The following is a 24,151-nucleotide window of genomic DNA, read 5'->3' as shown; positions in this document are numbered from 1 at the left end:
GCACGCTGTAAATAAATGACACTCTGGTGTCTGTCATTTGTGTGCTTTTAGACTTCACCCGTTTCTCTTTGGGTTTGAGTTTGCCTGCTTCAGTCTCTGTAATCCCCGTGGCTTTCTCCTGTATGTCTTGTGTGTGTCTTTAGTCTTCTGTATATGTCTGTCCCATCATGGCTGTCTTGTGTGCCTCTGCATTCTGACTGTTCTGCATGTCTGTATCTGCCTAATGTGCCTTGTGTGGTGGGGTCAGTCTGTCCAATGCATCTTATTTATTTCAGTGAGGCTGTAGTCCTGTCTTCATCTTGTTTGGGTGTCTCTTTTAAGTCTTGCTGTAGTGCTGTCTTTGTCTTGTGCGGGTGTCTCTGTTCAGTCTTGCTATAGTACTGTCTTTGCCTTGAGTGGATGTTTCTGCTCAGTCTTGCACTAGTACTGTCTTTGTCTTGCATGCGTCTCTGTCCTGTGTGTGGGTGTCTCTGTCCTATGTGGGGGTGTCTTTGTGTACCTCTATGGGACTGGTTACCTTAATGCAGTACAGAGGATTGCCATAATGTTACATTGATACTAAATGCAAGTCAGTGTGTGTATATACCTCTGTGAGTGGTTACCTTGCTGTGGTATTGAGGCTTGTTGTAATGTAACATTACTACTAAATGCCAGTCAGTTTGCCTAACTTGACATAGTACAACCTGTGGATCTACAAGTTTTTGCAATGGTCTGTGTATAGGAACATCTTATACTGTGATTGTTAAAGGGGTGCTGGGGGAGAGCTTGACAGGGAAGGGAGTGTGGTAGCAATATGGCCACACTTTACATCCTCCTGGGTAGTGTTCCTAACTTGAAACTTGCTGGTGGCTCCCAAACTGCTAGCACCAACACTGGATATGTACAATCCCCCAACTTGCCAGACTTTCACAGAATGTCCAGATTTTTGCATCATATTTTTTGGCTGTTCCTCATAAAATTTGTAGTTTTCTGGCAAATCACTGAAGATTAAAGTCACTAAATAATGACTGACACTCTAGTTTCAAACATATCCTTCAGACAATGCATGCTAAGTAACACAAACTTTGATATTCTAGCAACTTTCTAAGTTTACAAGAGCAATAGTTAAATCTGTCCCTATTTTTTTGTGCATTATTTTAGGATTTGTCTAGATTTCATACACTGAGCGGTTGACAGGTATGTATCTGTGTGTGTGTGTGTGTATATATATATATATATATATATATATATATATATATATATATATATATTAGGGTTGCCACCTATTCAAATGGCCAAAGTGGGACATACATCACATTTTTACAGGCCGACACATACCCACGGTCAGTACAAAGGATAGAACTTAACTTTTTTGCCTAAATAAAAGCTTATTCTTGTAGCAGTTTAGTTGCTTATTCTGTTTCTTGTAACATTTAGGTATTTTAGATACAGAAATAACTATTTTATGCAACTATTACATAAAATATGGGACATAATTATGTCCTACAATCTCAGGACATTTACTATTTTTAATATTTTTGTCAGGACACCCTTAATTACTTATTTTTGCTGTTGTACATGGTTATCCTCTTTTCACAACAAAATTATACCCTTCAAATTTATTTAATTATTTTATTTCGCATTAAGTTGTCCAACAGAACCTATTTTCATCCACGACCTTGCTACAGAAATTAAAATAAAAGTAGGGTTACCACCTATCACTCTTTGCGTATACAGTTCCTGTTTGGGAAATTGTGTCCTGCGGAAAAAAAATAAAAAATGGCAAATGTCCTGAGATTTTAGGACACAAAAGTCATAAGTTTGCTTCAGCAGTTGCATAAATCTGTTATTTTATATCCGGGACACCTAAATGGTATATGAAACGGCATAAACAACTCAAACGCGACAAGAAAAAGCTTTTATTTTGACAAAAAGTGAAACTCTGTTCTCTGCACTGGCCGCGGGTATCTTCTGTTCTGTAAAATCTCACCTTTCTTCAAAAAATGTCCCACTTTGGGAATTGAAAAGGCGGCAACTAATATTAATTACATAAACACTTACAGTGCTTAAGTAACCTTACCCGCTGATACACGTAACACAACATAAAGTATATAACGCAATACAATAAATAGTTTTCAGAATTAGTATTAAGATTAAACAAAGCAGCAGGTAAATTCGCCTAACAGTGCAAATGTTTCATTGGTTGCTGTAGTGACGTAATAGTTTGATGCCACTGTCAGACCCAGCCCTTTACTGGAATGAGATTTAAAGACACGCACAAGCTCTTACATAACTGATCTCTTTTGTGTGGGTATTTTTTCTGGAAAGTTATTAGCAATCTGATTGTATTCGTATGGGTAAGTGTATATGTTATTTAAATATGGCTCGAAGATTGTCATTGATTTCATAATATTTGACATGAAGTTAGTGAGGTTTATCGTAATTAATCTGTTTTAACCTATTTGAAGGCTGTGCAGACCAGTTTGAACTTTGAAAATGTTTTATATATTACTTTTATTTCCGTGTCTAAGGAGATAGGTTTCCAGAACTGAATGTAATGTAAGTGTAATATGAAAGTACCTTAAGTTGGTAAATCTGTCGTTCATATCCCTCCAAATCGTTCTTTGCTCTGAATGGGGAACATTGTCATTACAATTTGAATTAAATCGGTAAAACGTGTAATATTGACATTTAAGCTTGTATCGTGCTTAAAAAGTGTTTATATTTAATAATATATTTGTCAGTTATCCATTTTTTATTTTAATGACGAATGCGTAACAGTTGTTTTCAAGTGTTGGAATTAGAATTTGTTATGGGAAAATGAAACTTTCTATAGGCAAATAAAAATGTGATATGTTTAGCCTATTCTGTACATTAAACAGAAAGCTGCCAAGAACTCATGTTTCTGTCTTGGTGAAACTTTTACTATTTATTTTTTTCCCATTATTCCAATGTGCATTGAATTTTAGCTTTTCCAGGAAGTACACCCCTTAACTTCTTTTCTCAACAATAAGGGACAAGTGCAAACATCGAGGGGGGTGGGTGGGGGTCACAGAAGTCCAAAATCAGGTACAACTTTTACATACTACTCTAATTCTAAATCAGGTGCAACTTTTAAATAGTACTCTACGTCTTCTTTTCCCGGTCAGGGGTCGCCACAGCGGATCACCTGTCCACTCATGATTGGCAGTAGAGTTTTATGGTGTTGAGTTGCCAGCCCGGCGCCCAACCTTCCACAGAAGGCACACACATGCACACACTCAAACCTAGGGCCAATTTAGAGTGTCCAATCCACCTACAGCATGTCTTTGGGATGTGGGAGGAAACCGGAGCACCTGGAAGAAACCCACGCGACCACAGGGAGGACGTGCAGACTCTGCACAGAAGGCACCCCAGCTGAGGATCGAACCCGAGAACCTCTTGCTGTGAGGCGACCGCTAACCGGTGCACCACCGTGGCCACCCATATACAGTATTGCTCTTAAAAAAAAAAAAAATATATATATATATATATATATATATATATATATATATATATATATCTGTATACACACATACATCTTTAGCTACTGGGTACAGAGAAACAGTTATTAACTAACACAGGTGACTGGTTTATCAAATAACAGCTGTTAAAATTGATGGAAAGAAAGTCTGATGATATTTTAAGACCAAGCAGATTTGCTTGGACATATGCTAGTACTGAAATGAAATCTGAACAGACACACTTTGAACTTAGTACAGTTATGGAGAACACTTGATAAATGCATATACAAGTCTTAAAAACAAGTAATAGTAGCCATCATAGTTCTTGGTATTTATCTATAGAGTCAGTCACAAAGCAAAAAATAAAAAGGAACATTATTTATTTATTTATTAATAGTAGCCCTGCAAACTTAAAAAGCTGATTGAATAAGATGACTTGAATTAATATGCTAATTCTCTTAAAAGGTTAATAGAACAAAATGTTTTGTATCACCTTGCATTTTCTGAACAATAGGAAAAATGAATGTCAGGCATTAATGACTAACTCTAACCCTTAGTAATTTACCAGAAAATCAAAATTTTACAAGGGAGGATCCTGCAAAATCAGGAACAGTTGACAGGCATACTTTCCAATGGTAAACCTGCCTTTATATATTTACTAAAAAAGGCATTTCAGTCCAGTTATTTTATTTATACTCGAGTGTTAGCTACGCAACAATGTACATCAGCAAAAAGAGCCAGGTTCCAGTGTTTTTTTTTCTATTTTCTTAGTACCATGAATCAAAAGTCTTATAAAGTATCACTAGCAGTTATTGAAGCTCTTTCCATCATGGTATGTGACTTGAGTTTTATATTTCTTTTTAAGAAATCGAAAGATATTTATTCAGTAATTTTTGAAAGAAAGGCTTTTTTTTCTTAGTTTTGTGTATTATATGTGTACATTTACTTTTTTTTTTATTTGGTCTTGATCACTAGCAAGTACTCTTGTCTTATACTTGAGAGAACTACATGTTTTCTGTTGCTTCTCAGAGTGGTATATGTAATGCAGTGGCAGAAGAAAACTGTTTCTGTTTCTAGTCTGCCTATTGTGATGCATGCAGCATTTAGCTGCTGCTACATTAGCTATTCATGTGTTTGTGTGCGTGTTTTTTTTTTCTTTAGAGACATTAAAGGTACACTTAAATGGTTGCGTTTATTTGAAAAATTCATTGTTTTTTGTAGGTGGAACAGTATATCTTTTCTGTTGTATGCATGGTGCTGGTCATTGTTGTTCTGTTAGTTTTTGCTTATATGTTGGGGAGGGTCTTCATCACTGCTCCTCTGGATTGTTGTATGTGATATATTTCCTTGCTGTCTTCATTCTGTCATGTAAAGTGGCTTTTTCATACACAGCAACGGAATCCAGTAACTTCATTAAAGGATGCAGTGAAGGGACTGGCAATTTATAGTGGGCTAGGAAGAATAACCTCCTCCATGTATGTGGATCCATGGAGGTGACGCAGAGGTATTCACCCCATCCTTTTAGAAGTCAAAGTTAGATAAAAGTGCTCAGGTCTTTCTTCCCCTCTATTCACCGTATACAGAGTCAATGCTACCAATATTAATTTGCTATGTAAAGAAATCCATCAATGCTAAACATAACCATGTAAATAAAATCGTTGCCAGATAACATTTCACCCGCAAAATATTGTATTACATTTAAATTGAGTACTCGCATGTCAAAGCATTTTAAGTTAGAAATATATTCACAAGGTGTTTGCATGGATATGTCTCTCTGTATACATTATATATAAATGTATATCCATCCATCCTCCATGACCCCTTTTTCCCATTTTTACACGTGGGGCTGGGGTGTTACTTTAATGTATATTTGCATATATACATATATATATATATATATATATATATATATATATATATATATATATATATATATAGATATATATAGATACACACACACACACACACACACACACACACACACACACACACACGCTCTTGCATGTACATGTATTACTCTATACCATGCTATCCCTTTTAGTAATTGTTTTCTCTTCTCTTAATAACATCACTATACATATACTCTTACCAAATGTACTATCTCTGTATGCCTCATTTCAACTGCAGTAATATCTGCTTATGCATCATATCAATGTATTTCTCTCTTTATATGCTAATATTTAATTGTATTATCATTTTTAATTGTATTATCATTTGTATCTTTGTTTACTGTTGTTTCTGTAAAGTTATTTGCCTTTTCCATTTTGGCCTAAGTCATGACTGAAAATGTCCCTCAGTCGAGCTCACCTTCCAGGACCAGCTGACATACCTGGTTAATAAGTAGAAGTAAATACATTTATTTATTTATTTATTTATCAGGCCAGGTGCAGTTGTTGACCTTGTCAATCACTGCCCTCCATATTGCATGTGAATCAGGATATTCTATTATGACAAATTGTTGTAGTTGACATTATGGGCATAAACCCTATCAGTATGTTTTTATTTTGATTTAACCAAGTTGGTGGGCTGGTCCAAGGATCCTTTCATTCATGACACAGGTCAAATTAGCAGTTACAGAATCTAGGTAAATTAACCAGTGCACAAAGCTACAGAAGTTAGCAGTGCAACACACAGATATCAAACAGTTATAATATTAAGGGAAAACGTTGTACAGGTTAATTGTAAATAAAAAGCTACAGAAGTTAGCAGTGCAACACACAGATATCAAACAGTTATAATATTAAGGGAAAACGTTGTACAGGTTAATTGTAAATAAATAAATTGAGCTATTAAAACATCTGAAGCTGTAACAGCAGAACAGTACTATTTATATTAAAATAAATTAAAAGATATACTCCTTTTTCTGTCCCGAATCTTGAAAATTGTGTAGATTAGTCGTGAAATTAACTATAAATACTAAAGTTTAAGTATTTAATTTCATTGTCTGGTAAAATAACTGTAGTGATAAGCAAGCATTTTCTGTCATTGCTACAAAGTTTTGTATATCCCTCACAGTAGATTCTTGAGTGACACAGTTGCAAATCAGGTTAAAATCACAGGGTGAGATTGGAAGAGGGTGCTAGTATCATCCTGTGGAGGAGATGTTTGTCATTTGGAGAGCACATTTATTTATTTATTTCACTTTGATGACTGGGGTAGTCCACTGGGCCTACTAGAGCCCGTTTTCAGTGGAGGCCCAGGGAGAAAAACTCCACAGACATTAACAATTTTACAGAATAATGAAATTGTTACTATCATACAAACAATATACAATCCATTTATAAAAGAAAAAAAAAACTTGTAAATTATACAGTCTAGGAAATTTTTACAGAATATACAATATAAAATTATTTACAAAGAAATTTTACAGTTGTACAGTCATTGCAATCTTTTACAGAATTAGAATTTAAAGAAAGGGGAAAAAAAGGGTTGATTCTTAGTGGAGCTTGGAGTAGGTTCAAAGAGGAGTTACTGAGTTGAAGGGATTGAAAGAAGAACAAATGCAGGAATGGCATACTGTGGTATAATTTGACAAATTCTTCAGAAGGAGAATACATGAAGCGTGAGCAGTACTAATCTTACTTATTTTTATACCTAGTCTGCGCTGTCACACTGAAGCATCAGCACTCAACCGTTCCCTGAAGAGATAAGGGTGCCATTCTCACTGTCATCAGTCAGAAGGAAGGATTATGTCTGCTTTTGCTCCATGTTATGTTCCCTTGCATGAGTCCCTCAGGATGAGACATATAAGGAGGATGCAGTTGACTCAGAGGAGGGGAAGCTACTTGCTTCTGTAAGGAATGTCCCATCCAGAAGCACAGTTGGTGCAACTTGTCTCCAAAACTCCTCCATATATCCTTGGTGTCTACAGGAGATTCACCATGGATGGGTGCCTCTGAAGAACCCGTTCACCTCCCATGAGAGAATATGAGCAGGTATAAACCCTCACTTGCTTCTTCTCGTCCTCCAGTGTCTGGACTGCTAATTAAATTCTGTGTCGCTGATGATATTGTTAGGTGCCTTGTTCTTGCACTAGTGGGTTTGCCCAGAAATATAGACTTCATCAGGTGAAGACTGCCCTAGCTACCTCATCTGCCAGTGATAAGGACTGACTGCAATATCATCAGTTTTATTATTGTTTGATAGAATTCGTAGCTAGAGTAAGGAATGTACGATTCTTCTCTTAAAGAATAGATTTTCATCTTAGCCATACATGATTGAACTCCTTCAGTTGTTGATCCTGCAACTCCATTCTCTTTAAGATGACATTAAGTGTATACATCTCTTTTCCTCATAGGAAGGGAGTACTCCTTTCATTTCTGTTGAGCCCTTTTCCTCCTTTTTCCATCTCTAATTTTATTGTGATTTTAATACTTACTGTTTTTTTTTCTTTTTGAGGGTAGTGCTGTCATGCCTCTTCTGACAATAGATTAAGGTAATATATATATATATATATATATATATATATATATATATATATAAAGAGTAAGTATATTCTTAGTTGTTTGATAGTACATAGAATATCAGTAAAATAAGGAAGAAGGAAACTTTGTCAAGGTGCTTATCTTTGTCCTCTTCCAGATCTATTGGTATATGCTTCATATAAAAATAGAGATTTTTTTTTTAATGAGCAGTACAGAGTGTGTGTATATTTTGACAGAACAGTGATTAGTGTTACTGCCTCATAGTGCTTAGGTCAAGCTTTCTTGTGTCCTCATGGGTTTTTGGAAGGTACTCTGATTTATTCCCACATCTCAGTCATGTTGGTGGATGAGATAGTGATCCTTTAATTGCCAGTATGTGTACACATGATGTGCAGGTCCTGGAGTGGACTGTCTTCCTAGAACATGATGTGTAAGTCCTGTTGTGGATTGTTTTCCTAGCTCAGGATTAATTTTTGTCATGTACATATTGAGTACCTAGTTAGTTTGCAGCCCCTGCCACTTTTTATAAGGTAAAAAGAGCACTGACAAATGAACAGATGAATGAAAATAAATTTTAGGATCTTTTGCATATATAAGCAAAATTACAAGTAGGACTGAGTTTAGTTTGGATTCAGTATCTTTTTATTATGAAACATGTTGTAGTAAGTTCATGCCTGAAATAGGGAACCATTCAGACTGATACAGGCTCAGGTAGTCAAGAAACAATTTGGAGAGTTTCAGTCCCTTTCTTTACTGTAAGTACAACCTCAGATATAGTTCTAAGTGAGGAAATGGGGATCAAACCACCGTATATTAGGGAGTGTGGGGTGAAGGGTTCTTTTGTGCCTCTGTGTGCAATGTCTTTTGTCCCTTGGGTTTGTAGAGTTGAGTTTGGGATGAATAAAATGAATCCCCTAAAATTTTGCTTCCTGCACAGAGAACTCTTTTGTCCATTGGGTTCTATGTATTTTGAAGTTATTGTTAGTGTAATAAAGGATTTGCAGTGCTTTTTCTGGTTGGTTAGGATTTGTGTGACTTTGAATTCCACACTGTAACCAGATAAAGTTGGCAGCTCCTTCTATACTTCAGGATGGTATTCAGAAACATAGACAGTTGTCAGAGTTAGCTCTGCATCATTTCCCTACTACATCTGGCCAAAAAGATTTTATCTTCTCTTTAGTAGTGGAGATATTTGTCTTGGTAGAACTAGCAACTTAGACAATTATCTGTGAGAAATGTGTTCTTTGTGTAACATTAGCTTCTTTATTTTTTATTTATTTACATTTGTGTTAACCACGTTAGCCTTACAGAGTAGAGCCTATTTTCAGTGGGATTCCAGGGGGAAAAATTCCCAGTAGTACACAAGTAGAAGTATTTAAATACTGTGGCTGGCTTTATAATGTAGCATTCACAAAGACTTCCTACTCATGAATACTTCACTACAGCTGACTTCAGATGCAGTTATACATCAAACATTATAAATATAGATGTATGCAAAATGCATGGTTTCCCTATATGTGACTAAGGATCAAGTGATCTGCTTATAACTACCACAGTACAACTGGTTGACATTGCCTCCTATCACAGTGGATAGGACTTATTCCACATTAGTGGAAAGAGTGCAGTCCGTAGTGAGAAAGCACTGTACTGCTCTGCAGCTTATAATTACTACTGAATCATATGCTTTGCCAGCCATACCACACAGTGTGACAGCATGTACCAAGCACTGTGCCCAGACATGCTGTCTGGCTGTCCCAAAGAAGGAATAAAAATGTCCATCTGGTGCTCTCTCCTGTTGTATAATGTATGGTGGAAGGTATTTTACCACAGTTTTGTCTGCTAAATGTTCACAGTGTTCTGCTTCTCGGATTAATCAGAATATTGCTTTAGTAAAAAAAAAAAAAAAAAAAAAAGCCACATACATTCCTTTTGTCTTTCACTCATTTGTCTATAGTCAGCATTCATATCACAGACATGAGAGAGAGAGAGAGAGTGTGTGTGTGTGTGTGTGTGTGTGTGTGTGTGTGTATATATATTTATTGTTGGTAATGGAATTGCAAAGTTAGATATGTTCTGCTTGCTTTGAATCCCCATTTCTCAGTGCGACAGATGGAGGCACACACGCTGTCTGATGAGTCTGTCAGTTTTAAATTTTAGATTTAACAATATTTTTTCTATGTGAAATATGAATCTCTGCAGTTTAGTGATTTTTTTTTGTAGTGTAGTGATAAAGCTAGCATATGAAAGAACCTAATTTTATGAGCAGCAATGCATGACAGTACAATAAATAGGCAGTTTTAATTTCTGTGAGTAAAAATATTACTTTCTGCAAGTCGTTTCTCATATTTCCTTCAAATGTGTTTAAGCTTGTTATAAAATGTATGTAATATGTTCATAAAGATACATTTATGAAAGTGGCAGTTTTTACCAGTCTAATTGGTTGTTTAGGTGTTTTCTGTAATGATTTAATGCACGTGAAGAAATTTATTCAGTCACAGCACCATAAAGATTTGCATCAGATAATTCTAATTATGGCTGGATGGTGGGGCATATTGGAGCATTGGCCTTATGCCTCACATTACAGTAGAAAGTTGATTATCCGAACTAATTGGGACCCAGGGTAGTTCAGATAATCAAACTGTTCGGATAATCAAACATACATTGACTCAGATAAAAGACTTCTAAAATCCTGTTTTTTTCTGCATGCAAGGAATACACTTTTCAACAATTCAGTGATTCCAGTGGACAATAAATAGTTTCATGCTACAAGTTCAAAAAGCACACACAAGCAAATACATATAATGTTTACATATTCAGAATTATGATTTTTCCTACCCAAAAACTTTGGAAGGCCGCATTCGAATAATTGACATTTCAGATAATCGATGTTCGGATATTCAACTCTTTACTGTATGTCTGTAGGCAATCTGTTGCTTTCAATCTTCCATCTCCAAAATGAGTAACACTGCCTCTCATAACATGGAACAAATGAGCAAAATGTGGAACATTTGCTAGCAGCTTAGTAACAACTTCAAACAGGAAGCTTGCAGAATGGTTATAATGTGTTACAATATAATTATAATACATACTTTTGATGAATTAATGCTTGTCAGTATTATTTATCTTGGATATTACTTAAAAAAACTCCTAACAATGAATGTGGAACTTTGAGGAACATGGACTTTTTAGGACTCAAATGAGGAACATTCCTTGTAATGAGGTGCATGTGACGGGTACATGGGTTGTACAATCAATACATTACTTTTCTCTTAATATATGGCATTGAAAATGTATTTTTAGACTGCATCCTTTAAAAAAAAAACTAGGCAGAGTCCTAGCTGTTTATATAAGTAAGAGCATATGTTTTGTAGAGATGGTGAAATAAAAGGACAACAACAACAGAAATGTGGTTGCTTCTCTCAAGTTTGTAATAGATGCTTATAGTGAAGAAAGAATGAGGCTGCTTTGGCAGTACATTAACCATGGCTTGGTGTGAGCACCAGCCAAGGTGGTTTAGGCATGTAAGAAGTGAAGCATGTCAGGATTGGCAAACTGAAGAGAACGTACAGGGAAAAGTAGAATTAGCTAAGGCTTTTTGGCCATAGTATCTGTTGAATCCTCCTAAAAGGTAACAAGTTCCAAAGAACATATGGAAGAATACACTTCTTTTAAGCATCCTTAACTGGACATTTCAAGAAGTAGGAGCACATGCATTGATTACCTATAGTGATCTCTTATATTCGGTGCGTATGCAGTGTTAGAGGAAGTATAATAGATGCCATCTATTCACATTAATGTAAATCTTGACAAACAAAGGTAAAATAGAATACTTTTGTCAATGTACTTGTTTATGTATTTTTCCACACCAAGTATACTTACACTTTAATTTATCCAAGTTTTTTGGGTTTCTAGTACAATGATGGGAATGAACCCCATTCCCAACTCAGGGTGTGATTAAAGTTCACGAAATTAGCATTGTTTCATTCTTGGATATTAGCCAGAAGTGCTCTTCACAGCATCTGCAATATGCCCAGAAATGACTCCTCTTGCAATTCATATGGAGTTACACATATTGGTAACATATCTAAATATGACTGTAAATTCTTTTTTATGAGACCCATTGCTCCTGCTACTGTTGGAACTGTCTGGGTATCTTCTACATTGCTGTCATTTCTGCCCACAAATCCTGATATTTTGTGACTTTGTGTCTCTCTGAAGTATGCCTACAACTTTGGCTCAAATAATTATTCCGGAACAGTGTTGCTGCATAGCAGTTCTATCACTGTTCGTCTGTCTGATTTTTTTTAACGTTTGATATCCATCCATTTCAAGACTAAGCCTCTCCAGGGTTATTTGTTTGGACTGCGAGAACTATAATAAATTGCTATGCATTTTTTACAGATTAACTTTTGAATATTTTACAGTTATTATATCTGCTATATACTACCCTGTCTTTTATACATTTGTATCTGTAAAAGTGTGAAGTGCTTTTCAAAAGCTGTTACATCAGTTTACATTAAATGCACAAACACAGGGCTGGATTGTGGGTACCATGAACCTGGAGCTGAATATTATTAGGGACCGATTTATTCGTTGTGTCAGTAGCACAGAATTTCAGCCCAGATTGGCAGTAGAATCAGCAGTGCCTGTTTTAGACATGTGACCTGGAACCCTGTAACTGCATAATAATGAAGGGATACATGTAGGTATACAAATGTTGTAGATGTGTAAAACTTGGTTATTTGTGAAGTGCAGAAACACTGAGGGGACATTCAATCTTGCTTTTTGGCAGCCAGTAAGATTAAACCTGCTAAGCCTTACTATGTCTAGGCAATTCAGCTTCTATATCCCTGATCAAAATAATCTTTTCCTTAGTTACAGCTATTTATTTTCCACAACATGCCTGTCAAAGTACTTTGTGGAGAGCTTTTTTTTAGACTTTCAACTTGCATTCCCAAAAACATGTTCCCAGTTACATTTCTCTTTCCCAATACCTGTAGCATTTGCTGCATACCTGAGGAGAATAAAAATCTTCTGAAGCCTATGCAGACATTTCTATGCAAAAAGACTAAACCTTCTTGATTTTGTTGCATTCTTGGGAGCCTGACAAATTTATTCCTATTGTTTATTGTATATTGCCTTTTCATTCTTTCTTCTCCAGTCTTTTCTAACCTCCACTGATTGAGTCTTATAGTTAACATGCAATATTTTATGTACTCTGCTAATTAACTCTTTTTTAACAGTATCTTGTATTCTAGACTCAGGTATAAGGTCAGCTGGAGCTGATCTTTCATTTAACACTCACTTTAACTTTTAGCCTCAAGAAAAAGTGCACTGGCTACCCTTAAGTAAGTAAACTAATCTGTGTTCTGTTGTATTTAAGGCATTAAAATGCTAAGGCTGCTGGAGAGGCATCTACACTCATACATAACTTTTCATTTCCCCACAGTTTTAAACTTTTATTTATTGTCACTGACCTGCTCGTCAGTTGTCCTGTAAAAGTCAATTATATAGTACCTTGTACATTTCACTTAGAACACACTGTTCAGAACTTTCCTGATTAATTGCTTGCATTTGCATTGACTTATTGTATGCAACTAATGGAAAAATCTACTAATAACTTTGCAAATCAAGAAAGTAACACAGATTTCATTTAGAATACACTAGTCAGATGTCTCATGATTAATTGTTTGCACGTGTTTGCTCCTTGCTTCAGCTAAACTCAGATGCTAATGGAAAAATAAACAGCTAATAACTTTGCAAATGCAAAAAAGAACGACCATTTTTCATACGTTTCATCATTTTATCTTGTAACTCAAGCCTGTTGCTTAAAAAGCTGCCATCTATAGCTTAAACTAAAGATATTATTCTAGATATCCACGTCTATAAAATGTATGACATGATCTATGCATTTTACTTCCTCGCAAGCCCAATGTAATAACAATATACATTATCTTTAACTTTTTTCTTTCTAGCCTTTCTTGTCTTGTTTGATGTAAAGCCTGGATATATCACAATTAAAAAAATTGCTTTCGTATGTTAGTGTCAATAGTATATGCAACAGTTGCTGATAAAACTCCTCCACCTCACATTTAAAATATGTCTAACTGTATACTATAAAAACCTGTTTTACAATATAAACTCAAAATTTTCTCTGCTTAACAGGATCCCAATAAAGGCAGTCCCACACACAGTCCGTAATAGCAGCAAGGCACAAACTGTTCAGTCAGCGACTGTGTAAATAAAAGACAGTTTATTTAAACCTTATTACAAAATAAAATTCAGTTGATTAAGCGCTTTCATTTCCACTCTGGAAACTTCTTTGGAATAATGAAATCACATGTGCGGACATATTTATACTTAATTTAAAGTCCAATTCATTCCAATTAAGTCATTAATTGGTTTAGTTTATTTATAGGTATAGTACAGAATGTTAAAAAATGTATATATACATTGTGACATACAAATAAATATAAACTTAATGACATTATAAAACCAAAAGCAGATATATCTGGCATCATATTGTTTAGTAACTATTGTTAAAAAGTTGTTCTAAAAACGCTAAATTTAAAAAACTAGACATATCCTGTAGTATGCTGTCTAAATTCATACATATAAATATAAATAGATATTTTAAAATAGATGTTTAAAATATTTGAGATATGAAATATGTGATAATAAATAAATAAATACAACAAATGTAATGTCTATATAATACATGATACAAGACAAAGAACTGATACATCATGTTTCCACAGTACAAAGTCATAAGTAAAATTTTTTCACGTTCTTACTTCCTAATGTTTAATTCATTGATTGTCATTTTGTTCATTTTGTTTGTTTTACTTTATTTCGTTTTACTTTATTAGCTCTTAATCTTAAGGCTGGTAGAAGTGATACGTGGTCATTCATCCCAGGGGGTGTGTTTGAATCCAAACGTAGCTGCCAAATTAGTTCTGTAAAACACAATTTATTTTCCCAATCTTCTATCTCCTAAGGTACTATCCCTGGGGACCATTTCCAAAATCCAAAATTTAAAGTTGGCTTCTGTACATGACAAATTATGTCTGTAAAGTGCATTTATTTCCCTTTTTCTGTTGACATCATACATGTGTTCATATATCCTCTGACAGAGATGTCTTTCCGTTTTTCCTACATAATAAGCCCAACAGAATGTACATTAAGCTAAATATACAATCCCTTTTGTATAACAAGTGTAGTGTTGTTTGCTCTTAAGGGTAATTGGGATAGTGGGTAATAGTAAATCCTATTTGTTAGCTACAAAAATGCATTGGGAGGATCTTCCACAACGGAAAGTTCCCTTTTTGTTATACATTTCTTCACTATTCTCCTGTCTGGTCTTCTCAAAAATATTTTTAAGATTAAGGCCCCTTCTAAAGCTATAAAACAAATGCCTATCAAATACCTCTAACCTGTTGGGCATACTCTTAAACATGTCCCATGTCTTGTCAATGGCCCTTCTCATCAGGGTAGTGTCTGAATTATATGTCATAACTAAAAAGGGAGTAGTATCTTTCTTTGTATAAGTCCCCCCATTTTCACCCTCACCAATTGTGTTATAACCAATGTTCGCTGTGTTGTGTTCTGAGTTCAGTAAGGGTACAAATCTTGTACCCCACCCCTTAATCACCTCCTCATTAAGAGAATTAATAAGAGAATCAGGATAACCTCTCTCCAAAAATAATTTATGTACATATTCCATTTCGTTTATGAAATCTACATAATTGGATGTCATCCTTGCCACCCTAACCATTTGTGCTTTTATGATGTTCTTCTTCTGTAAAGGGGGGTGGTTGCTATTGTAATGTAGATACGAATTAGAAAAACAAGCCTTCCTGCAAATTTTTGACACATATTTCTCATTTAAAATATCTTTTGAGATAGCTACATCTAACTAGTATATCTCATCTGTGTTAAATTCATGTGTAAAGCTAAGAAACTTGGTAGAGCTGTTAAAAAATTCCATAACTTTTGGAATATCATCCTGAGTACCCTTCCAAACTATAAATATATCATCCAAAAAACGAAAATATTTAACAATATTGTCCATAAATGGAGAAGTAAAAACAAAATGTAACTCCCAGTATAACATGACTATGTTGGCATAAATGGGGCGTATGCTGCCCCCATAGCCACACCATCCAACTGTTGAAAAATGTCTCCCTGGAAGTAAATGAAATTGTTTTTGAGAACCAACTCTGAATTCTCTAATACAAGTCTAAATTCATGCTCATTAAGAAATTTGAATTCCATTAACATGTGTTCAAACCACTCTAAACCTGTATTGTGTGGAATGACGGAAAACAAATCCTTTACATTGACAGTGAGAAATGAGTATTGGGATTGGTATTGTAGTTGGTTAATTTTGTTTAACAAATCCCAGGAATCAATCAAAATGTGTGGGTATAATTTGTAGAAGGGCTTCAATTTTGTGTCCACATAGATTGCTAGTGGTTGGGTTTTGGAGCTGTCTGATGTCACAATAGGTCTTAAAGGTGGGTTTGTACTATCTTTGTGCACCTTGGGGATGCCAAACATGGTAGTAAGAAAAGGTTTGTCAACTTTAAAAAATCTATATAACTTGTCATCAATTAAACATTGTAATAAATTATCCTCAATAATAAGATCTATCTTTTTATATGCTATGTTAAGTTCATTCCTTGAAATAATGAGGTATCGCCCCTGTGTGTCCAAGATATCCATCATTTTAGTAATACAGGACCAGTTGCTCATTAAAACAACCCCACCCCCTTTATCGGGCTTCATAATTCTTATATCTGAGTTGTGATGTATAATTTCATCCAAAGTCGCCCTTTCCTCTGAGTTTAGGTTAAAATGAAAATATCTTTTTTTATTTTGATAGTAACTAAACTTTATTTCTTTTATTAAAACTTTCTCAAAGTTACTGATGTCATTGTGTAAGGGGGGCTTGTATGTACTTTTCCTCACCAACTCACCATAAGGTCTAGTGGGCAAATTATTTTGAACCTCCTTACTGGAGGCCAATGCCTCCAAATTTAACTTTCTCGTAAATAATTTTACGTCTAGAGTAGTTTCAGCCAAATCTAGTTTTCTGACTGGAACAAAAGTGAAGCCCTTTTTAAATAAAGAAAAATGTCTATCCTCAGTTTTAATGTCAGTGTAATTATAAATAAAAAACTATCCATTTTGTTGATTAATAACACTGTTGTGAGTATTAATACTAATACTGTGTACCCCACACTGTTCCATGCCCACCTCAAAATTCTCAGTGCTGATGATCTCAGGTAGTAGTGTAGTATCCCTGCTCAGTATTATTGATTCCTCTGATGTCTCTGAGGGTATTTCTGCATAACTTGTGCATATGTTGGATGAGTGGGTAAGTTCCGGATCCTTTCGGACCTCCTGGGCCCCTCCTGCTCTAAAGGGATATCATATTCGCTTTTCCCCCCATTCGTATGTTCGTATCGACGAACATCCCCTTCCACCTGTGTATCGTTTCTCCCTTGCTCCCATTGATGAGACCGTACATTGTAATGACCTGTTTGTGTAAACTCTCTCCTTTTAAAATGGCTATTTGAGTACTCTCTTTTGCGACCCAAAGTATAAGCCTGTTGGTTTTCATAGGCCCTGTCTTATTTGCCCATCTTCCTTTTGTGATTTTTAATCATGATATTGTCAACATCATTAAGAACCCTAAAATAATTGCGTTTGTATTCCTCCACAGTGAACACTAAATCATCACATATTTCATTGTTAATTCTGTCTATCCTATCCTTTATCTCTTCAATTAAATTGTTGTTATTATTAATCATAGCTCTCATAAGAGCTAAACCACAGTTGTTTAAAATGTCCACAATTTCATTATAAAAATCAGAGCCCAAAATAATGTCATTAGGAAACTTGTTAAGCCTAAGACTCTTAGGCATGTTTCCTCTTTATACATTCAATAAGAAACCAGTAATCAAGATTTAAATTTTTAAATTTTAGCATATATACTTTCAAAAGCTTACATTTTTCAGTATATGAAGTGTCCTGTTTCTTTTGTTCACGGTCCTAAAGCTCCATAGAACCGAAGCTTCTGTTTAACCACTCATTGAAATTAATGTCAGCATATTTGTCCAGAAACTTGGTGGATTCCTTGTTTTGTCGTATGTTTAATCACTCATTTGAGTGAGTCCCTGAGTTTTCACCATAGTTTCTAGTGGAACTTTATAATGATGTTCCCTCGTTTGGTTTTCCTCCTGAATAACTGTTGGTTTTAGTGTGCTTACCAGCGGTTGGCTGTGCACAAGGAATGGAGGTTTCCATTTCCGGCAAGTCCGTATCTGGTTGTGAGAATGCTTGTATAAGTCTGGTAAGCTCACCGATCAAGGATCTGTCATTCCTCAAAGGTTGTGAGGCCCCTCAGCTATCCTGTGACTCCATAACAACAAAACCGATAAACACCAAAGAATGGATGAACGGAGAACAAAAAAAGCACTAGTAACTCAAAATTTTCTCCGCTTAACAGGATCCCAATAAAGGCAGTCCCACACACAGTCCGTAATAGCAGCAAGGCACAAACTGTTCAGTCAGCGACCGTGTAAATAAAAGACAGTTTATTTAAACCTTATTACAAAATAAAATTCAGTTGATTAAGCGCTTTCATTTCCACTCTGGAAACTTCTTCAGAATAATGAAATCACATGTGCGGACATATTTATACTTAATTTAAAGTCCAATTCATTCCAATTAAGACATTAATTGGTTTAGTTTAATTAAAGGTATAGTACAGAATGTTAAAAAATATGTATATACATCGTGACATAAAAATAAATATAATCTTAATGACATTAAAAAAACAAAAGCACATATATCTGGCATCACAGGGTTCAGTAACCATTGTTAAAAATTTGTTCTAAAAACGCTAAATTTAATACTACAAACTAGAGCTATCCTATAGTATGCTGTCTAAATTCATACATATAAATATAAATAGAAATATAAATGTATATGTTAAAATAGATGTGTTTAAATGGAATGAATTGGACTTTAAATTAAGTATAAATATGTGCGCACGTGTGATTTCATTATTCTGAAGTAGTTTTCAGAGTGGAAATGAAAGCGTTTAATCAACTGAATTTTATTTTGTAATAAGGTTTAAATAAACTGTCTTTTATTTACATGGTCACTGACTGAACAGTTTGTGCCTTGCTGCTATTATGGACTGTGTGTGGGAGTGCCTTTATTGGGATCCTGTTAAGCGGAGAAAATTTTGACTTACTACTGCTTTTTTGTTCTCGGTTCATCCATTCTTTGCTGTTTTACAATATAACATGGGAGTTGTCATCATGAACATTAATATACAATTATTAATGAAAGTAAAAGCTTTTTTTACTTACAGTTATGACTTTAGTCCTTTCCCTATCCTTCTAGGTGTTATTGATGAAAGTGGGCCTTCTTCTTTAAAGTCTTCCCACCAGTTTAATACAGGGACCAAACTTTCAGTTTTTTCATCTACTTCTTCTTGCAGAAGTTTAATGTGTCTAAATGACATCTGCTGAGAATGTTGCATTACTCTTCTCACATTTATTCATTAATTTCACTTTGTTGCAGGTCTTCTTCTTGATTATCTCCAGTTTTTTAACATGGATCTTCTTGTTTATGGTAGTGCTGATCTTATTGTCAAGTCCTACACTTTATTTTTCTGTTGATCAAACATATTCCTTTGGAGCAACCGAAAAGGTTTCCCTGGTATCTTTTTATGGGCTTTGTTGTTGTAGTCAGAAGAATGCAAAGTAGAGTCCTCTTCAGCTTGCTGGCTCAATTTTTGTTGCCTAAACTTGTTTTTATTTCCTCCTTAACCTGTTCTGCATCTAAAGATGTCTTTGATCCTTCAGTAAAGTAACTATTCTGAAGACAGCTGGATGTAGCAACTTGAATCTCACACCTGCCTCCTGACATCACCTGATTGCTGAGATAAACTTGCTTCTCTTCTGCCTGGTATACATTGATTAATCATTTTCCACAACAGAAAGGTGTCCCTCTCATTTTAATACTTGTTTTTCTTTTGCCACAGTTTTGCCAGGGGCAGCTTTCCCTGCCAGTATGATTGCATCTTTACTAACATAGGTATTGGCTACTGTCTTGTGGTTTGGTTTGGAGCATGGACACAGTGTGCCCTCTTAACAAATGTTTTTGAACACCACTCCAGTTGCTTATTAGTTGCTTATTTGTGTTTTCATAAAATTAATGCAGTCTTTTCCTTCCAGTTTCTCTGGTATAGGAGATATAATATTATATCCTAGTTAAGAGTAGTAAACAATTAAGTGTAAATTTTGATAATAAATGCAAAATATTCAATCCATCAAAAGGCTCATTTATGTAGAGCTATTGTCTAACTCAAAGCACAGGACAGAGAAGGTGACAAACAGCAGAAACACAATTGCAACTAATGGTAAAATGATGAAAGTAAGAAAGCATGACCTGTTAAATGATTAGGATATTAGAGTATAGAAATGCAATAACATAGCACTGAAAAGTCTAAAGACCAATGTTCTGTAAAGCTGATTGTATTATTCAGGCAAAAAAAAGTACATGGAGAATTAATGATAGGCATCTGTAGAAAAAAAGACGGTGCTTCCATTGTGCAGTACAATGGCACTATGGGTTCCTTAAACAAATACAGCCTTTCCTCAGTGAGTTTTTTATCTTGTATTTTTTTGTTTTGAGCTTTGATTGGTAACCAGAAAAGTTAGCAGGGTGAAGTCTCAGAAGACAGTGACTTAATTGAGGTGTACAGGAAGGCATTTTAAGTGTTGAGGATGGGCCCTTCCTGACGATGTTGACAAAATCTCTGAGTAGACAGAAGCAGTAAACCTTCTGCTTATAATAGCATTTATTTATTTATTTTCTATATTGTGGAGTTTTCTGAGCTTGCCCTTTGCTGTGGCCTGGACTCTGTTTGTGAGGTACTGTTTGGCTTACAGCTTTGACTAGTTACCTTATTCTTGGTTTTCATTATGTGCTGAAAAAAAAAACAAGATTGAATTGATATCTCATTAAGGCAGTGTGATAAGGAATAAAAATTAGAAGTTGCACATAGCAAGTGGAATTCCTTTTTATACACCCATAACTGGTAAACATTAACACCCAGTGGTTTTATTATACAGTCATAGTAGAGTAGTTCAGTTGCATAATGTTATTATGACAAGTCTCAATTTTCAAACAAATGTAACCCGCATTATTTAGGTCATTAACTCCCAGTCTCCTGTTCAGTTACAGCTATAATAAGAACATGTCTTTGAAGTCTAATGTGATTTCCTGCATACTAAAAAAAGAAATTTAATCAAAATTTCCACCATGGTTAGCAATGAGTACTACTGTTGTTGGTTGAAATATATATCTGAATTGCTTTCACTTCAGTGCATGATCTAAAACCACGTTAGAGATTGTATGGCAGTTGCAGTTTGCAGATTCTTTTATCATATTAGATACTTCACATTAGTTGTTCATTAAAAAAAAACTTTCTAATTAATTCTACATATGGTGCATCCTCTACACAATGAAGATGTCATGGTACATCTACAAACCATCCCACACTGTACCAGAACATCCTTTACATTTAGCCACCACGAAAAAGAAAATGTAGGGGGCAAAATAGATCCAGCTTTTATTTTATTTATTTAGTTATTTTTTTCTGAGCAGGTAAGCCTCTTTTCTTAAAGCCCTTCTGACATGACCTGAACAGCAGAAGAAAAGCAATGAGTAAAGAAGACTAAAGCACATAGATAGGTTTGCAGTATTTTGGCAAAGGTGAATGACATGTCACAGGTTTAAACAAGACTAAGGAATGCGTTATTGATAAGACACTAAAGCAAATACTTCACTATACAACATTTAGTGGATACTGATCTTTCAAAGTCTTATTCTCATGTTGCAGTTGTTTAGTTGCATATGCATGATTATTCATCCATTTAAGCATCACAGTGCTTCATTGATTTTGCATAATTATTCACTTCTGAGATTGGGCAGCCACGGTGGTGCAGTGGTTAGCGTTGCCGCCTCACAGCAAGAGGTTCTCTGGTTCGATCCTCGGCTGGGGTGTCTTCTGTGCGGAGTCTGCATGTCCTCCCTGTGGTTGCGTGGGTTTCCTCCGTGTGCTTCGGTTTCCTCCCACATCCCAAAGACATGCTGTAGGTGGATTGGACCCTCTAAAATTGGCCCTAGGTGTGAGTGTGTGCATGTGTGTGCCTTCTGTGGAAGGTTGGGTGCCAGGCTGGCAACTCGACAACGTAAAACTCCACTGCCAATCATGAGCGGACAAGGTGATCCGCTGTGGTGACCCCTAATTGGGAAAAGCTGAAAGAAGAAGAAGAAGATTCACTTCTGAGTTTTATTAATTGCTTTAATTGCATTAATTGCTTGCCTAGCAGTACCTCTTATTCTAATGTTTACATTATTATTTTGTCCAGTTAACAAGGCCTCCACCTTCTCACCTTTTTCCATTTTTCCGACCGAAGACTGCATAATTTTCTCAAATTTTCACACAATACTTCTTTTATTATTTTTTTACCAGTGTTCATCAATAATGCTTTCGATCTACTTTTCAGTTACTGTTTCACTAAGCTAAAATTTATGTCATACTAATGATTTGTTACATGACCACATCTGGGGAGTGACTAGAGAGCACATCTAAGCTCTAGAACATCTTCAGTGGAAGTCCATGACTTGCCCACTCTTGCATTCTCTAGATTAAAGGAGTTTAGCCCCTGCCCCATATGTACAAACATTGTTTATTATTCTCCCTTTGAGAATGTAGTTCCATTTATCATATCCTGGTATAATTTTGGGTGGCACTTATATAAATGCTGCATGTGTGTCATTTGATGAAACACACCCCATTCTTATTCAGAAGTTACTTAAATGGCAGTGCTCCATTTTCAATGGGAGCCTGATTTCCTTTGTTAGTTTGCAAATGCTGGACTGAATTCTCATTTCATAATATGAAAATAAATGTATTTTTTACTTCAGTTTATTGATGTTGAATGGTTAAGATGTACTTTATTTATTAGTTTGCTTTGATTAAATGTTATTGTTGTCTGAGTTATAAGTTCAGAATAATGGAATGAGCTCTCTGCTAAAGGGCTGTAGGACTGTGACTTCCATGAGTATGAATCCTGTGTACTGAGGTATTGCATGTATGACTGTCTATTGTCTTGATGTCCGGTACTGCCTCCACTCCTCAGCAGTTTTGCTGTTTCTAATGGTCTGTTTTTCCTTTGGTTAAGATAAATCATTCTTCTGTAGATTATGCTTGTAGGTAATTTCTGTCAGGGAGCTTGTTCACTCAGGTCTTTTTGTAAACTTTTGACATGCATTTGAAATTTCTGGTCTCACTGGTTGAGGGGTTTGCAGTTGGCATTTTGATTTCTTTCATGTTTTTCTCATAGTACAACAAACCCTGTCTAATTTAAACTATCTTTCAGAGTTGGCAAGGAATGTTTGCTGTGGTGGCACAGTACTCTAGATAAACATTCACTGGAGACTTGCATAGTTATAATGCTAATTCCGTCTCTCTTGTGGTCAGTAGTATCTTAGGCACCTCACCTTCCACTGCATTTCCCTTTTTCACATTGTTTGGCCATCTTTAAGTCTCTTGATATGCTTATCTCTAGGTCCCCTTCCTGTTTGCTTTCCACAGATAGTCCTCACATGCAAAAATGTAATACTGAGAGGATGTCTGGTATAGTTAACAGCCTGAAAAGATATTCATCCATGAGTCTAGGGTCCATGAAAGCAAATTAAGTAGTAAAAAGGGTAGACCTGGATTCTGTTTATGAATCTAGAACAGAAGAAGGCAAAACATAACTGATGAAGAAAAGATGTGGTAGAGAAAAACGTTGGAGAGTGCTAAAAGCCAAAGAAAAACAAAAATTATGTGAAATGACAGCAGAACAGAGGAACACCACACTTACTGTGACATGGAGCAAACTGAGAGATCTTAAACTAGCAGTAAGTTAAAATCTGGTAATGCAAGAGAAAAAAACAGAAGAAATCCAACAGGAGCTTAATGAACAGTCAGTAATTATACAAATCTTAATAGATGAGAATACAGAGCATCAAGCATGGGCAGAAGCCACTGAAGTGAGACTAGACTGCAGTGAACTAAAACTACTAGACCAAGAGATTGGGCGAGATGTAAAATCCTTAAATTTATCGGGATACCAGAGAAGTGGGAAAGCAATGACTGCAAAAAAAATGATAGATTCATGTGTGAGCTGG

General features: G+C 35.4%; 1 protein-coding gene across 1 annotated transcript in view; it reads left to right on the top strand.

Moving 5' to 3' along the window:
* Positions 1-2,234: 2,234 nt before the first annotated feature.
* The window catches only part of APOD (apolipoprotein D), a 254,748-nt gene continuing 232,831 nt past the window's right edge, over positions 2,235-24,151 (top strand). Inside the window, exon 1 of the mRNA XM_044070184.1 lies at positions 2,235-2,336. Within this exon, the coding sequence (XP_043926119.1) occupies positions 2,333-2,336 (4 nt within the window). The 5' untranslated portion in view covers positions 2,235-2,332. The remainder of the gene's footprint in view (positions 2,337-24,151) is intronic.

The sequence above is a fragment of the Protopterus annectens genome, chromosome 4.part1, assembly GCF_019279795.1.
Source record: "Protopterus annectens isolate FY-2018-M chromosome 4.part1, PAN1.0, whole genome shotgun sequence".
NCBI classification, from domain to species: Eukaryota; Metazoa; Chordata; order Ceratodontiformes; family Protopteridae; genus Protopterus; species Protopterus annectens.
This window is presented reverse-complemented; position numbering and strand designations above follow the sequence as displayed.